The sequence below is a fragment of the Phytophthora parasitica genome, assembly GCF_000247585.1.
Source record: "Phytophthora parasitica INRA-310 unplaced genomic scaffold supercont2.9, whole genome shotgun sequence".
Classification (NCBI taxonomy): Eukaryota; Oomycota; class Peronosporomycetes; order Peronosporales; family Peronosporaceae; genus Phytophthora; species Phytophthora nicotianae.
In genome coordinates, this window is record NW_008648995.1 from 1,001,447 (window position 1) to 1,017,707 (window position 16,261).

The following is a 16,261-nucleotide window of genomic DNA, read 5'->3' on the forward strand; positions in this document are numbered from 1 at the left end:
CCCCCCCCCAAATTGTTGTTACTGCTTCATTTGGTGCCTTTCGGTGAGGTTTGACGTTAAAGTAATGAGGAGTCAAGGCTTTTGACTCAAGGACCGCGAAGTGTACCTTGAGTCAAGGTACACTTCGCGGGGTAACATTCTACAGATGTGTAAACTGCTACTTCATGTAATCAATCACTGCGCACACTGATACAGTAGTCGGTTCAATTTCCCGTTGGGTGACCAGATCAGTGCTAGTTTCGAGGATCGGCAGAGCATGCCCGCAACGAATCTACCCGAACGTGTTCAGGATGAGGCAACCATACACATCCGCTTGGACACGCAATGTGCAACATCTCGATTTTTGGCTTGTCTTTCCAGGATTTTTCCAATCATTCTTCTCATCAGTCCATATACAGTGAAACCTGTCCTAATTAATAATCGCCGTTGCCAAGGTCACCATCAGATATAGCAATAATATCATGTAGTGGAGGATGGTAAGAACCCGACGCACTAACACTTCAAGTCATGGGCTCCTAAAACATAAATAGCTCGTCTCCGGGTTGTTTAAGGTTGCATTCAGAGCTTTGCGATCGGAAGGAAGGCAAAACACGTCGGGAACCTGACCCAGGAGCACAAAAATAGAAAATATGCACGTAGAAACGAGATTTGTAACCAAGCGAGCAGGATACCGAGATGGAGACAATCTCGATTGAGACCTTATTGGACGAGTCAGACATTTTGTTCATTCAGACGTCATCTGGAGAGTACCACGAGCCCGATAATGGCATTGAAGAGAATACAGAGCAGTCTGCCTACGAGGAAAACACTCAACAGAAGATGAACGCAGTCCGCAGTGTTATCTTCATGGTTGGTGACCATCCAGACTTGGAGGACGAGCTTATGTTGCCTCCAGAGCAAAATCCGTCAGCAACTAAGATTGGAAAGGAGACATCGATGAATCAGACTTCTATCTTCTTTTTTTTTAATGATGAGGAGCTCTAAATGCATTTTTAACACCAATAATACATTTGTTTTAGTATCAGATTTTGAAAATGTCGTATCAAGGATATCAGAGATGAGAGGGATCCGTTAGGACAGGATTTACTGTAAATGGATCAGCGGAGACCTTATTTGTGGCATCCATCAACCAAAATCTGGCATTCGTCGACAGTTTTGATGGTAAAAAAGGGGCATTCAATGCGCAAACTGTCGCCGAATTTCACAATCAGATCTTCCGTCTAGGGCGCACTTGACCATCACTCCTGCGCCATGTCTGCCGAGCCCGAGGTGTTCAAGCGCCTACCGACGTGTGTCGTGCCGGAGAAGGTGAACTCTTCGCCTCCCATTCCTTTCCTCTTCGTCTTGCGCTTGTACTCACGCCTCTCTCGTCTCCTACGCTGCAGTACCACGTGGATTATGAGCTCATCGACCTGCTCAACTTCCGCTTTGAAGGCTCGGAGCGCGTGTTGCTGCGCGTAGACGAAGCCACATCCGTCATCACCTGTCACGCTGTAGAACTCTACGTATTCAACGTATCAGTAGAGGACTCAGCCTCCGGGACGACGCAGCAGGCGCAGCAGATCACGTACCAGACCAAGGACGACTCGGTCTCTTTCCACTTCGCCAAGCCGTTGACGACCGGCTCCAAGGTGGCACTTAAGCTCCAGTTCCACGGCTTCCTGAACGACCAGCTGCGTGGCTTCTACCGTACCGAGTACGAGCACCAAGGGGAGAAGCGTGTGCTCGCTGTCACGCAGTTCGAAGCCTGCGACGCCCGTCGAGCCTTCGTTTGCTGGGATGAACCTGCTCTAAAGGCCACATTCGAGATCTCTATGGTCACAGAGACAGACCTTGTGGCTCTGTCCAATGCGCACGTAGTGGAGACGCTTGTGAGGCCTAAAAAGAACGCTCATATCCGTAAGAATACGCGATCGGACGTGGGTGGAGCCATGGAAAAAGTCTGGAAGTTTGCAGAGTCCCCTGTTATGTCCACGTACCTCGTGGCTATGGTGGTGGGGGAGTTCGATATGATCTCGGACTTAACCAAGGAAGGCGTCGTGGTGAACGTGTACACTGCCCCTGGACAGAGCGTGCGTGGACGGTTTGCATTGGATGTGGCTACCAAGGCGCTGTCGTTCTTCACTGACAGCTTTAGGATCCCGTATCCGCTCAAGAAACTAGATATGGTGGCGATTCCGGACTTCCTGGGAGCTATGGAGAACTGGGGACTGGTGACGTATACAGAGACGTTCCTGCTGGTGGACCAGAAACTCAGTAGTCACGAGATTAAAGCTGATGCTGCACGTGCTATTTGTCATGAATTATCGCACCAATGGTTCGGTAACTTAGTGACGATGGATTGGTGGACGGGACTCTGGCTGAACGAGGGCTTTGCGCAGTATATGGAGTTTGACGCAGCTCATCATATCTTCCCGGAATGGAAGCTGTGGGAGACTTTTGTCCAGGATATCATGCTTGGATCTGCGTTCGTTAAAGACGCGATGGTGTCCTCGCACCCGATTGAGGTGGTTGTGAATCATCCTGACGAAGCTGATGAGATCTTTGATGCCATTTCGTACCATAAGGGATCCAGTATGGTACGCATGTTGTCGGAGTATCTCGGTCGTGACGTGTTCTACCGTGGTGTACACGATTATCTTGTGAAGTTCAGTTATAAGAACACGGTGACTGAGGACTTGTGGGAGGCGCTGGAACAAGTATCTGGACAGAAGTTGAAAGACATGGCCGATACGTGGACCAAGCAGGTGGGATTCCCTTTACTGACTGTGCAACAGGACGCAGACGGCAAGTGCGTGCTCGTTCAGGAGCGATTCTTCGCGGATAGCAGTCTGAGTGCCGAAGACCACACGCTGTGGGACGTTCCGCTGACGTTCTGTACGTCGAACGACCCCACCGCTATCAAGCGTCTTGGGATATGGAGCGCCAAATCTGCCTCATCCAAGGATTCGACGCCCACGACGCCATATGAAGCTGGTGACGAGATCAACAAGCAGATTCAAGTGCCTGCAGGACCTAAGGGATGGATCAAGCTGAACCCGAACCAAACAGGTTTCTATCTTGTCAACTACTCTCCCGCTCTATGGAAACGTCTCGAGATCCCTGTGAAGGAGCAACTTCTTGACGTCCCCGACCGTGTTAGTCTGCTGAATTCAGTGTTCGCGTTTGCTCGCGCTGGTGTGTTGGGCCTCCCGGTTGCTCTGGACTTTACGAACGCGTACGTGGATGAGTCTGCTTCTTTGTGCTGGAAGGAGATCTCGCGCAACATGGGCTATTACTCCAACTTGTTCCGTGATGAGCCGTTCTATCCAGAGTTCCAGCGATACATTCGCACGCTGTTTGCGCATGTGATGCAGCGTCTCGGTTGGGATTCTGATGGCTCTAAGCAAGCGGACGCGGACGAGGGAGAGTTCCGTAAGACGGTGATCTACCGTTTGGGTCTTGCGAATGACCAGGACGTCATCAAAGAAACCAAGAAGCGCTTCCACGAGTACATCGCTGGCGATTCGTCCGCTCTTTCTGGTGACTTGCGTGGCTCCGTGTTCGATATCGAGACGACGTATGGAGAAGCGGCGAATGCGAAGTTGCTACAGGAGCTGTACAACAAGAGCGACTTTGCTGAGGAGCGCAACGACTGTCTGAGTGCTATGGGATCGGTGTCTGGTACAGCCAACAAGCTCCAAGTTCTGGACTGGGCGGTGGAGAATGTGCGCTCACAGGACATTCACTCTCCGTTTATCAGTGTGGCCAGTGACAAGCTTGGTGCGCAAGTTGCGTGGCAATACGTGCAGGACAAATGGGACGTGTTGGCCAAGAAATACTCGGCTATGACGCTGGGCTACATCGTGTGCGGTGTTGTGTCTCGCTTCCAGAGTGAAGCGATGGCCGTAGAGGTAGAGGCCTTTTTGGTGAACAAGGAAACGTCCGGATACAAGCGTCGACTCGAGGTAGCGCTGGAAGGAGTGCGTCTCAAGAGCGCCGCGTACTGCCGCGACCGTGACACGCTGGCCAAGTGGCTGAAGGAGAGAGCCGTTTAAACAGAAAGTTAGCGCACGGTAAGGACAGGATTACATGTTTGCACTGTATTTGTTGTTTGGTTTTAGTTGTCCTAGATTTCCAGAAGTACGCGGTAGCGGACAGCGCCGTCGCTCATTTGGAGACCTACCTTGACCTGGTTCGCCGGCAGCTACTGGATCACTGGACGTCCGATCTTCTTGGACGCCATCTTCAGAGTACTTAACTCATTAGCTTCAAGACGTCGAGCTTCTGTTTCGAGCGAGAGAATGTCACCACCGACGCAGCTGCCAGTGCCATTACGAGCTGGATAGCAAGGTAGCGGTCGACGCCCCTAGGCACAAACGGAGCAGTATTCGCTTGGGTTCCTTAAGACGCGCCCGTGCCTCTGCTCCCACGCTAATGCGATTTCCTACCTTGAGGTCCTGAGGTCAGAGCTGATCAACCACTCACATATACATGACTCCACCCTTACCACCACTGAGAGTGTGGATATCGGAGCCACAGCTTCCGCAGTGCGAGATCTTTATCTCCACATCTCCAACGCCAAGAGACCGCGAATACTTACATCGTGGTCAGGTCTGTGAAGGTGACACGCGATTCTGTCGATGCAGGAGCATGCGCTGCAAAATGCTGGGGCTGCTTGAATCTGATTGCTTCTGAGCTTCTGGACGTCTGCTAGAGTTTTGCTTTCCGCTCAAACCGACCACGCGACTACCGCATTCCTTTTGCACAAGAGTAAGGAGATCTTGTGGTACATGAGCTTTTAACACGGCCTCGAAGCTTCGTGTCTGAAGCATTCGGAGCATTATCAAGCAAGGGTGAGATTTTAGTTATGTGTAAAAGAGTATGACGACTCACCCCAAGCTCGTCACGAAGATGTCTAAAACTCTTCTGAGCCGATATTCGCACTGGTGCCGACTTTGACATCAATGACTTGGCCATCAGAGGGAGCACTGCACTCGATGCTTGAGACGTTCGAAGACGGGCAAGTTCGGGCTTGTTCCAGTTGAGAACGCATTTTTCCACATAAACTGAGGTCTAAAAAGTAATAAAAAAAGGTAAAAAGGTTAGAAGATGTTACTGTGGAATAATACAAACTCGTACCAAGTTGTATAGCCGCAAGTCTTCGTACTTGCAGTATGTTTCACCCAGTTGTAGGAGTAACAAAGCAAGTTTCAGACCACTACAGTGCAGAATAATCGCGTCGAGAACTTCGATCGCTGTCTCGCATAGAAATCGCTTTTCAGTGTTGAAGACAAACGGCATCACGACTGGAATAATTGAATCTGCGTTGACATAAAACAATTAGTCATGGTTGGTCCACTGGTTTCTAAAACGTACCGAAGAAAGGAGCAAGACGCTGTTTAAGCAGGAAAGCCAGGTCCTTCATCAACAGTAAAGCTTCTCTTGCCTGACCGACACTGGCATGCGCTAGTGAATTCTTTATCCTCGACGAGCATTGCTTCCTCGGACTGCTGCTTAAAAGTGGACCATCCAGTTCTCGTAATTGGTCTTCGCTGGTATCGACAAGAAGATTTTATTTACTTCACACATAACAGAGTAAGCACGTAGCCGACAGTCTTACATGTGTGCGCGAAGAACGTCGGGATGTTGAGCAGCGAATCGCTTTAGAGACTGGATCGTAGCGAATTCTTCGCCCCATGGCACCTTGATGCTCTCAATACTTCCAGTTTGAGACTGAAAGAACCTCCGCTTGCGGTTCAATAGAATATCGATATTTTTCCACTCAGCCACTTCGTCCGAGGAATAGACGTTTGCACTTTGACAGCGAGAATGTTGAGAGATGACAGATGCTACCCTTTCTTTCGAACGACATTGGGACGCCCCGGTTGCAGCTCGAATTTTGTCACCGGATATCAAAGAAAACCGTTCCAGCTCTGTACTACATGTAGAAATAATTATGCTCGGGATTTCTGGCAGGTTCTCGATCTCTACAACGTGGTCTACTTGTTCTTGTTTGACTGAAGATAATTGTGATGTAGACGTATCATCAGTTGAATTCGATGAGAGTTTGCAGCTGAAAGAGTTGGGGGTTGTCTGGGTCTCGCCTTGTTCAGGAGCATTTTGGGAGATTGTTTCAGGGACTTGGCTCCTTCTGATTTGAGTCTTAATTACTGACGGATCCAAAGAGGTTTCCTTGTCATTAACAGCATCGGTGAGGTCATTTCCAACGTTGTCATCAAGCGTTTTCTGATCGGGTAGACTGTTTCGTGAACCGCACACCCCTGCTGCTGAAGAGGTCGTATCTTCATTCTTTAATTGGGAAGGCTCATCATTTACAAGAATATCTTCACTAGCAGTACTGTAGGTTCCATTCGCCAAGTGATCTTCAACTGAAGCGCTGGATAGTACCTCCTCCTCGCCATCTTCAGAGTCAACACGACCCTCTTTACAATGTATTTCCTCACACTCGAGTTGGAAAGCAGTGTCTACCACTGAATGTGAGATTTCACTAGTATTCATCGGGTATTCCACACACGGTATAGGCCAAACATTTGTGGAATAGATTTCCTGGGAGCTTGCTGCTGTCAAACACAAATCCTGGGTCGGAAGTTTAGCAACTGGGGGTTCATCAATTGTCAGCGCTTCTTCATGTTTTTCTCCTACAGCACCTTGAAGGTCGCTAATTGAGGTCTCTGTTGGTAGCAGTTCTTCGTCATCTTCCAGTTCAAGCGCATAGGCATCCTCCCTCTCCGTCTCTGATGCGTTTTCAGTCATGATGGGATCACTATGGTCACAACAGTCCTCATCAGTAGCAGCAGGTTCGGCAGTGTCGTTAGGGTCATCTGCACTGGATAAGCTTTCAACATTTACCCCATCCATGTTGGAATCCAACTCATGATCCAGACTAGCTTGGCCAGCATCGTCTTCTTGTTCTTGCTTTGCACTCAGAATCGGCGATAGATGCTCGTTGAGGCTTCCCATACTCATCGAATCCCTGGATGTTACTTGAAAATCTGTCATATCGTTGGCATCACCGTTCGTGTCAGCTCGCGGTAAAGTAGCTGCCATTTTCCCTTCGCTGAGAATCTCATCAACAACTTTGATAGAAAACTGATGTAGTTTTGTCTGCGCAGTAGGAAATGTATCATCTAGTGAATAACTATAAATCTCCACTCCAGCGCTTCCTTTTGAAGAAACTTGAACCAACTCATTTTGATTCATTCCCACTTTCTTCAATGCTATAGACTGCCTCGCAGACGATATCATGTGCTCTACAGCTGTAATACTGGTTGTTCGTATCGTTTCTAAGCCGTCCTCTATCACCGGATGAATATCGTTTGATAATACTTCGAACACGGCTGGTTCATCGCTAATCTTTACTGAATCGAGATGATCATCATTCGCTGTGCTCCGTTCACTTTTGCAAGACTGAAATTGGTGGTCGATGTCGAACGATGTCTCAGCAAACTCGTCTTCAAAGTAAGATGCCACCTCATCGTCCTCTACATCGTCCTCTTCTCTATCTAGCATTTTCTGTATCTTAGTCGAGATTATCTCAACCGATGGGAGATTCTCGTTCATAGTCGCCATCTCCAGTGCTGCATCGAGGGTATATCGGCAAAACTCAACGTGATTAACCAAGAAACGCACCAGTGTCGTATCACCAGACGAAACTCCACGCTCTAATGCAGCCGCATCCCACATTACTACATCGCTCTCTTTTCCTACAAGAATTGATTCAAAACTCGACGCTGCTCCTGTTCCTTCACCCTGATCAAGGGCCTCCTTCAAAACTTCCTCTCGTAATATGTCAATAAGCTCCATCATATTGCATAACTTTCCCCGCGAATCGCATTCTAGCAACACCTCGACGATCTCAAAATGACGATTTATCAATGCCAGTCGAAGAAATTGCGGATGGCATGAGCAATACGACAAGTAATGTGGCAGTAAAATTCTGGTAATGGCAACCGATCCGTTCGTGCACGAGACTTCCAACGCTTGTACAACTGCTTCCCACTGTGTTTCATTGCCAGCGGAGTATCTTCCACTCGATAGAAGCTTTTCCACAATCGAGAAGTGCCGATTCCTTGCTGCTTCAATCAGACATTCAGAATCGACAGTATCCATGTTCGGCGCTAGATCATCAGCTGCAATGTCACGAAGTAACAGAGTTACCATGGACTCGTGTCCGATAATCGATGCAGCGAGAAGGAGTTGTGGGCGTAAACCTTTTGGGGACGAGTCCAAACTCTCGACAATTCTATCCAGTAGATCTTCTCGTCCAATATCTTTATCTTCACTGGATGCTTCTGAAGCAAGGAAAAGAAAACTCTTCGCACGATCTTCCGCTGTAAAGTTGTCGAGATACTTAAAAAGCTCTTCGATAACGTCTCGGGAACTTTGACATTCCAACGTATCAACTAATCGAATACGGCTGTCTCGGATGTCCTTGAACTGGTCATTCCGAAAGAGAAGCCGAATAAATATTGGAGAAGTGTAGACGCTCGCTGCATCCTCGACAAGGGCCACGATCTCGTCATCCGTCGGTGCACAAAGCTGGGTGACCCACGTCGCGTAGTTCGATATCTTATTGTTCCGGTGATCTGTAACTTCGAGATAATACCCCACACGGTCGTGAAAACTCACGAAATTCTTCACCAGCTCACCCACTCGCGACGGAACTCGGTCATCGTTCATATTTTTCTCCTGTTTCTTCGCCACTCGAGGGCTTAAAATAATGGTCTTCCCGGGTCTACACGGCAGCCTAACTTTACGCTAAACATAGTTGGTATTAATACGCTTCTTGACTAAGTTTTCAAGAATATATCTATTCTCTCGCCTTATCTTTTTTTTTATGCAAATCTGGTTCTCAGTTTAGTTGGGCGTATCCAGACCGGCACGCACGCCGCCACGGGCCAACAAGTCTGCAATATCGTCCTTGTGCGGTAGTTGCGACGAACGCACATCCTTGACAAGCTGCTGCACCTTCTTCTCCTGCTTGAGATACTGCAGCGCCATGTTGCCCAGATTAGAGTCCGGAAGCGCCTCCGTGAATTGCAGACCTTCACGGTACACGATCTTGCTGGCCAAACTGGAGGCGACAATCGAGCGGATGTAGGCTAGCGGCACGTTCTGCTGCACACGGTCCAGCGCCAACTCACGGAGTTTGGGCGGCAGATGCTCCTCGATAAGCGTGAACATAACCTGCTGGTCCTGACACACGTCGTCGAAGTGAGCCAACACGGCGTCATGTACGCGCGTGATCGCGCGACTGATCCGTTCACTGGCCGGCGGCAAAGCCGACGTCGGGTCCTTCTTGTACTCACGGAACAGCAGCTGAGCCTCCACGCGTGCCAGGGCGCGTAGCTTGTCCACCACTTCGACCACCAGTTCGTCCTTAACAGCCAAGAACTCGTCCGTCTCGAGCAGCATACTGGCCACGATCTCATACGATGAACACACGACGCCGCACTTGTTCGCCGAGCTGTCCTTAACGATAACAACGCCGGCGTTATCGAACAACAGCTGACGCGCTTCAGGCGTGATGAACAGGTTGGCTCCTTCCACAATCAGACCGGACGACGGCTTCCCGTCCGCGTCGAGATAGTCGCGCCAGTTGTTGTCGTTGATAGTATTGGGACGCCCACCCGCGGGGATGAACAGGTCGCTCTTCACCCGGTTGTGCATCGAGTTACGCGCGCGAATACCTTCTTGCGTGTTGATGTCGTGCTTGACGCCCTTGGACGACACCTTGGACTCGTCAAAGCTCGATAATGGCAGCGATTCGTGCACCAAACGCAGCAGTTCCTGCATGTTTAGACCTTGCGGGTCTTCGATCACACCTGTGCCGTCACAGATGCCGACTATGTGGAGGTTGTCGCCGTACTCACGGTGCAGGATCTTGATGACGTTGCCGGCCACGTCGCCGTCCGTTCCGCCCGTGATCTTGACCGTGAACGGCTCGTTCTTGGGGTCGATATTCTGCGAACGCAACGCGACGTCAGCGAAGACAGCAACGCCTTCACTCGTGACGCCATAGACCTTGTGGTTGAACCCGGCGTCCGGTTTCGAGCTGATAAACGCACGCGGGATCGGGTAGCCACGGTACCCCGCACGCTTGGTCATCCAGACAATGTCACCGGGGATGATGTTCTCGTCCGGACCCAGATAGATGAGCTCGTCCTTGCCGTAATAGTCGACAATCTTGGCCTTCACCTCCTCGTCTGTAGTGTTCAGATCCAGTAAAGCGTCCGAGAAGGCCTTGACGCTCTTACGCAAGATAAAGTCCCGTGGAGCCACGTCGCCAATAGGCCCCACAATGGGGTCACAGAGCACCACCGCCTTGGAGCCACCTTCAGGGATATCCTTGTTCTTGAGTTGCTGAGCGAATGCCAAGTTGTACGCCTCGTTATACTGACGAGCACTCTCCAATGCATGAGCGTCTGTAGAGCTAGGATAGACCATACGCAGTCCACCACGAGCAATATCACGGAAACGCACGTGGAAGCCCTTGAAGCGACGACCGTAGATGAAGAAGACGCCGTACGGAGTGTCTTTGCCCACTGTCCCGTAGCCCATAACCTTCGGGTCCATACGTAGCGCCAGGGCGTACCGATCGCGCACGAACTTGTTGGTACGTAGCGTGCCACGCACTGCATCAGCCATACTGTTAAGCAGTAAGATGGCGTCCTCATGCTCCACGTTACGACGGATTTCTTTCTTGAGCTCTTCGACCACTGCGTCCTGTTCATCATCGGTCATTAGATGCTCCCGTTGTGGGTCGAATTTCGCCAAGAAGAAGTCAGCAATGCGCCACGCTAACGGCAGGTTCTGGCTGTGCTCCAGAGTCTCCATAATACGCGTCAAAGAGTACGCGAACGGGTCCTTTTTGGCCAACACACCGTGCAACATGTTGCCGTACGCGTAGATGAGTTCAGCGCGTGAAAGTCCCAGGTCCGGATGCTGCAGCGTCAAGTGGACGGGACGGTCATCCACCCACTTGAGATACTTGAGATTGCCCGAGATTTTGGACCATTCGAACTGGAAATTGTCCTTCAAAGCCTCTTCACTGGGCTGGACGAGGATGCGGATCATTGCGACGTGTGCTGAGCCGTTCTGAGGGTCTTTAACCACGTCCAAGTGGGCACGGACGACGTTGAGGTTGCACAAACCGAGATATGTGGCTGCCTTCTGCATGAAACCCTTAGGAATGACATTAGAAGCGGCGATAGTGAGCATCGTCTGCGGGACGCCGCCACCGAGCTTGTTCTCGTCGCTGCGGGTCTCCCACTTGTGCTCCACGTCCACAGCGACACCCTCAGTGCCTTGGACGTTGCTGAATAGCTCCATCTGCCACGCTAGACGACGTGGGTTGCTGTACTGCACGTACATGGTGTTACTATGCTTGAGGAACGTGTCCACGGCCTCCGGTTCGAAGTGCGGACCCGGTTCCGGATAGCTACTGTCGCCTGCGTATTTCCCTGCTTGAATATCAGCGCAGAACTGTTGGATATTCGCTCGAGCGAGCTGCTCGTCTTCTGTTTTATTGAGGAAAGGCTCTTGTTGGCCGAAGCGGAAGATGTCGAGGCCAAGAGAGTCGTCCAGGGACGTGAAGATCTTAACACGAGCGAGTGTCGCGCCGTCTACGGTTTGCGGCAATTGGTCGAGCACGTTAGCCAAGCGACCGGGGAAGTTCGCGCCCGAACGGAAGTGCGAGAACACGCGGTGGTCGGTGGAACGCAGCATCACTTCCGGTTGTTGCGCGTTCATGAGCGCCGTGATGGCGTTAAGATGCTGTAGACGATCTTCCTCGTCGATGGAGCGGAAGTACGAGGGCGGCATGTTCTTTAGGAACCAGGGAACGGTCTTGCTGGCCGAGTTCTTTTGGAATTTATCCAATGCACGCAGCAGTTCCTCCTGGGAGACGCCCGTGTCGCCGTTTTGCGCCGCGAAGGCACGGGCTAGAGTCAATTGGAAGGCATTGGCGCGATTCGAGGGCGCAGTGGCTGACGCGCGGCGCAGCGCTCGGAACTGAGAGACTTGCAGCATGAGCCAGGAGGGGGAGAAGGACGCTTGATGCGGACGCGGCGGGATGAGGAATGAGCCAAGCTCGCGACAACTGCAAGCTGACGTACGTTATCTCCACGCTCCCAGCATATTTTTGACTTGGTTTTTGTAAGGGCTTTTCGGCGTTATGAGGTTCGGGTTGAAATGACATAAAATGTAGGACTTACGAATTTGTTTTTGGAGACGACCGTCGTCGTTGGGAGCAATTACTTTCAAAAAAAGGAGCCGTAATAAGCGATAGAAAAATATGACCATTCTTCTCTTGAGCAAGTGCTTCGCGAGGATCTTGTGCAGTTCCTATACAGATTGTAATTTTTGCCTGGGTGGTTGATCTTGACAACTTCCGTATCCTTGTTTTGGCATTACTCAGTTGGATATGACGATGACCAATCAGAGGCGTTCGCGTCGCTTCGTCTGTCTGGTTTTTTTTTTTTTTTTGCGGCATTGACGCTTTCCGCGTCACCGGCATCAAGACGACACCGGGATGCCGGTGCCGATGGGCGTTGGCGTCTACCACCATTCATCCGGTGGCCGTCCGGTGCTTTGCAATGAGACCTGGTTTTAGTAAGTTTGTGAAGGAAACCTCGCTCTCACTTTTCATCTGGAAGTTTACCCTGGAACTGGAGCGATGAGATCGAGGACCTTGACACGTTAAGCTTCCCACCTGGAAGCCAAGTTGAGAGCCTCGACTGCACGGGTTTTCAGATTTGGGGGTCAACGTTCCTCCTGCTGAGAAACACGAGAGGCGTTGAGGGGGGAGTTAATTTTACGAAGTTGGTCGTTGCTACTGTACTCTTGACCCACGCAATACTTTTCCAATTTCTTTTTTTTTCAACCACTGCTCATGAGAGATCAAATGGAGAAAGCCTGCGACTACAACCGAGCCCCGCAGTGACTTCGCGAAGCGACATCCTAGACGGGAGCTACATGTATACATCGGATTTCCGATGTGCATCAAGCTCTAAGACGCTCGGTGTACTCGGTGAAAGGAGAAGCTTTAATCCTGAGAAGCCTTTGGCTCCTTTGGCTTCTCGTTGTAGAGTACAAAGAACCAATCTCTTCTTAAACTCATCGAAAACCCGCTCGCACGAGCAGTTTCTTTGTATGCACCTCTCTGGTCCGCTCACCAAGGCAAGATCGCACTCCAAGAGGCCTTCCAGCGAGTCCACCTCCTGTATCTCGAGTCGTTTCTCGCATGGCAAGAGACGAGTCCGTAATGGTCACGATCGCTATTGTAAAAAAAAATGTAGTCAAAGCTCTGGTCTGGAAGTGCAGTGATCGTCTCTCGCTTTACAATCTGCCGCTAGCACTTCTCAAGTCCCACCGAGTTCTCATCACTATAAGTGATGCATGCTCTCGCACAGCTGAGTGCGCGTTCGCCACTACGGCGCTGCGGAACATCATCAACTTGCCCGTTTCAATGAAAAATTCAAGGTCAAGACGCTCAATTCCGCGTCGTATTCAAGCACCATTGAGATACTACGTGACGCCCAATCCGCTCCTAAGAGGCGTCTTCAAATATCACGGGATACGAAAGCTACTGCAAATACCCTGAGGATCAACACGTTGTGAAAGATGCGTGCTCACGTTGTCAAGGTGTCATGTACGTGCATGGTACTTGTCTGTTGCGATGGTGGTAAGGAAGAATCTCTCGCTGTGTGTGCATGTCCGGGTGACCAGTCCAAACGACAAGTGTCAAATGCTCAGTAAAACCGGCAGTATCTGGTCTATTGTGCGATGTTACGCATGGTAAGATGTCTCTGGACCGCTACTGAGACGGATATCTGTTCACACTCGTTCGTGATTTCGGGCTGTGATCACACCGGGATCGAGATTTACGATGCTGAAGCGATGTGAAAGGCTGATGATTGTCAGAAATTCAGGACCGTTTGAGGCAGTACCGAGAATCATGTGACCAAAGAGAATACATTGTCGGGTGAATGGTGCAAGGAATCCAGCACGACGTTGGCACTGGCCGGGACGTGGTGTGCAGCGATGCGAGCCAACTTCAACTGGCGAAATTTTGCCACACATTTTTTTTTTAGTATTTGTACATGATTGGCGTGTATTTCAACATATTTACGTTCTGGAGCGCGAATTAGCAAGACGGCCAAACTGTAGCAAACACCTTTCTTACATTTTGATAAACAGTTGAAGGTACAGTGTGCTGACCACAGCACACGAGTTCTGGACTCAACAGCACAGGATTCCTGCTTCCAATCTTGCTTGTTGCCATGATTTTCTCCTTAGAACTCCCGAGCCAAGACCGAACTCTGCAGTGATGTCTGGTCGAAGTTGGCAGTGTGGAAAGAGTTCAGACTAAGCGCGCGTTTGCGCTGTGGCACCTCGTCGTCGCAGTCGCGATGCTGATACGTCGGCTGCTGCGTCGCCGAAAACGGTCGATGCCCCAGTCCTTCACTGTCGTCGGTGTTGTTGTTGTCCGGGAGCGCGCTCCGGTTGATGGCCAGCGAGCATAAGCTACATATCGTCAGCTTCATCTTGCCCACGACTGGAATGTCCGCGTTGATAGTTAACTTGCAGCGGCCACAAATGACCTAAAGACACAACAAGACGCAAAAGAGAGCGTTAATTACGATACTCCCAGACCGAAGAGCACTGCGAGCAAGAGAGCCAGGAACACGTAGCGTAGCTGGACAGGAGCTGTCCTGTTCTTCAACGCCTCCTCTGTAACTTTCACTCTTCTCAAGGCATTTCGTCGTACCTCTCCACATTTCTGGCAGTTGTATCTCCTCTTAAAAGTGCCGATGTCGTCCACACATACAAAGCACGTCTTGACCTTCCCCGGTGCCATCAGTTGGCTACGACGAGCGAAAGTTTGGTTGGCCACACGTTTCATGTTGACGTATTTCTTGAGGTGTTCCAGACCCATGAGTCTCTGCCGCAGTCCCTTGGCTGCAACCCACTGCGGTACGTTGCCCTTTAAGTCGGTATACACGGCCTGAACAATGTCCAACGTCTTACGGTCTCGTTTGCTCTCGATGAAGACGATACCTGAGCGATACATGCTGCCTCGAACGAAGCCGTGGGACTTTTCCATGTCCGGGCAGCTCTTTATTTTAACCGAGTGTAGACAGCGAGCGAAGCCTCGCCTCCCGTCTGGTAGAGTAAAGCGACGTTGAATCTCCAGGTAGCAGTAGTCTCGGTTGCGTACCATGACGTAGGGCGAGCGTACGGCAGACCAGCGGATGCCGATGAAGACTGTGCTTTCTTCTGGACGGTAGGGTAGAATTTCGTAGAGCACTACAGAGTGTAGAATGTCTGGGGATAATTTCTTCTCCAGCTGCATATTGGGGTGGGCCATGTCCACATCGTACAATTCCATGATTTCCTCAATTGCGCCCTCCACTTGAGTGATACCGCGGAAGTAATAAACGCCTCTCTTGGTCTCGGATTTGACCTTGACCTTCTCCACGCGGATGCTCTCTAGTTGTTCTGTGTACTCCCATTTGAGGCCGTCCTGGAACTGGTCCTCGTCGCTGTCCAGACTCGAGCCTGTGCTGCTGAAGGCCTCGCCCGCCGAGAAACGAAGCAGCTCGTCACACGCGCGGTTGGCCTCGTGCGTGATCTGCTCCTTGCGCGACGCCGACAGCGGAGGACAGTGGAATTTCTTCCACTTGGGCTGCTTGGACTTCATCGTCTCTGCTGGTTGACTGCGAAAATGGAGACTGGGTGGGAGGGACCGCGTTTTCCGGACAGATGGATTCATAGAATACCAGTTTATGGAAACTTTCTAAATAGTACTTTTATGTTCTAAATCGGCCGATTTGAACGTCGATTCAGCAACCGAAATACTTATTTTGGTCGACACTCAAAATAACCCGAAAAAGTCAACGTCAAGCTACGACTGTTAACTCAGAATTGCGAGAAAGCTTGACAGATCCGATAGTAGCGTGAAGAACGCCTTAAGTCTCGGAAGTACCAGCCTCGTCATCTGGTTTGGCGGTTGCCACCACCCTGGTGTGGAACTGCAGGAGATCTGCATCGCTAACAGCCGGCGTCGTTCGCGTTGGATCGGAAGTTTGGTCTCGCAAGCGGTTGGAGGAGTGGCTAACTCGATAGTAGCTGATTTATTTGGATCGGACGGCCAACAGACTCTCCCCATGTAACTAGCAGGAATAAGAAGGGTTGGAAGGTGTAAACGTCGCATTGTACGAGGGGGCAACTCCTACCGTTCCCGACAACGCCTAAC

General features: G+C 50.6%; 5 protein-coding genes across 5 annotated transcripts; 2 read left to right on the forward strand and 3 right to left on the reverse strand.

Annotated features, from left to right (window-relative positions):
- Positions 1 to 675: 675 nt before the first annotated feature.
- On the forward strand, positions 676 to 984 carry PPTG_06376 (hypothetical protein; the record flags this gene model as incomplete). Its single annotated transcript, XM_008900288.1, has 1 exon — positions 676 to 984. The coding sequence occupies one exon, from the start codon at positions 676 to 678 to the stop codon at positions 982 to 984; it is 309 nt and encodes a 102-aa protein (XP_008898536.1).
- Positions 985 to 1,203: 219 nt separating this feature from the next.
- Positions 1,204 to 5,135, forward strand: PPTG_06377 (hypothetical protein). Its single transcript, XM_008900289.1, has 2 exons — positions 1,204 to 1,308; positions 1,386 to 5,135. Exons 1-2 carry the CDS (start codon positions 1,252 to 1,254, stop codon positions 4,035 to 4,037), a joined length of 2,709 nt encoding a protein of 902 aa, XP_008898537.1. The 5' UTR covers positions 1,204 to 1,251; the 3' UTR covers positions 4,038 to 5,135.
- PPTG_06378 (hypothetical protein) lies at positions 4,569 to 8,682 on the reverse strand (the record flags this gene model as incomplete). The annotated part of the gene is made up of 5 exons (XM_008900290.1): positions 4,569 to 4,805; positions 4,876 to 5,055; positions 5,122 to 5,303; positions 5,359 to 5,534; positions 5,603 to 8,682. The coding sequence occupies 5 exons, from the start codon at positions 8,680 to 8,682 to the stop codon at positions 4,590 to 4,592; spliced, it is 3,834 nt and encodes a 1,277-aa protein (XP_008898538.1). The 3' UTR covers positions 4,569 to 4,589.
- Positions 8,683 to 8,686: 4 nt separating this feature from the next.
- Positions 8,687 to 12,148, reverse strand: PPTG_06379 (hypothetical protein). Its single transcript, XM_008900291.1, has one exon. It carries the CDS (start codon positions 12,031 to 12,033, stop codon positions 8,860 to 8,862), a length of 3,174 nt encoding a protein of 1,057 aa, XP_008898539.1. The 5' UTR covers positions 12,034 to 12,148; the 3' UTR covers positions 8,687 to 8,859.
- Positions 12,149 to 13,699: 1,551 nt separating this feature from the next.
- Positions 13,700 to 15,816, reverse strand: PPTG_06380 (hypothetical protein). The gene is made up of 2 exons (XM_008900292.1): positions 14,774 to 15,816; positions 13,700 to 14,606 (listed from the first exon to the last, which is right to left on the reverse strand). Exons 1-2 carry the CDS (start codon positions 15,776 to 15,778, stop codon positions 14,298 to 14,300), a joined length of 1,314 nt encoding a protein of 437 aa, XP_008898540.1. The 5' UTR covers positions 15,779 to 15,816; the 3' UTR covers positions 13,700 to 14,297.
- Between the last annotated feature and the right edge of the window lie 445 nt (positions 15,817 to 16,261).

Bases quoted from the DNA above. Each gene is read 5' to 3' on its own strand.
- PPTG_06380 (XM_008900292.1), bottom strand. From the start codon at position 15,778: ATGAATCCATCTGTCCGGAAAACGCGGTCCCTCCCACCCAGTCTCCAT. The intron at 14,607-14,773 runs GTACGACGAAAT...TTGTGTCTTTAG, and splicing joins ACTGCCAGAAATGTGGAGAG to GTCATTTGTGGCCGCTGCAA.
- PPTG_06377 (XM_008900289.1), top strand. From the start codon at position 1,252: ATGTCTGCCGAGCCCGAGGTGTTCAAGCGCCTACCGACGTGTGTCGTG. The intron at 1,309-1,385 runs GTGAACTCTTCG...CCTACGCTGCAG, and splicing joins CGTGTGTCGTGCCGGAGAAG to TACCACGTGGATTATGAGCT.
- PPTG_06379 (XM_008900291.1), bottom strand. From the start codon at position 12,033: ATGCTGCAAGTCTCTCAGTTCCGAGCGCTGCGCCGCGCGTCAGCCACT.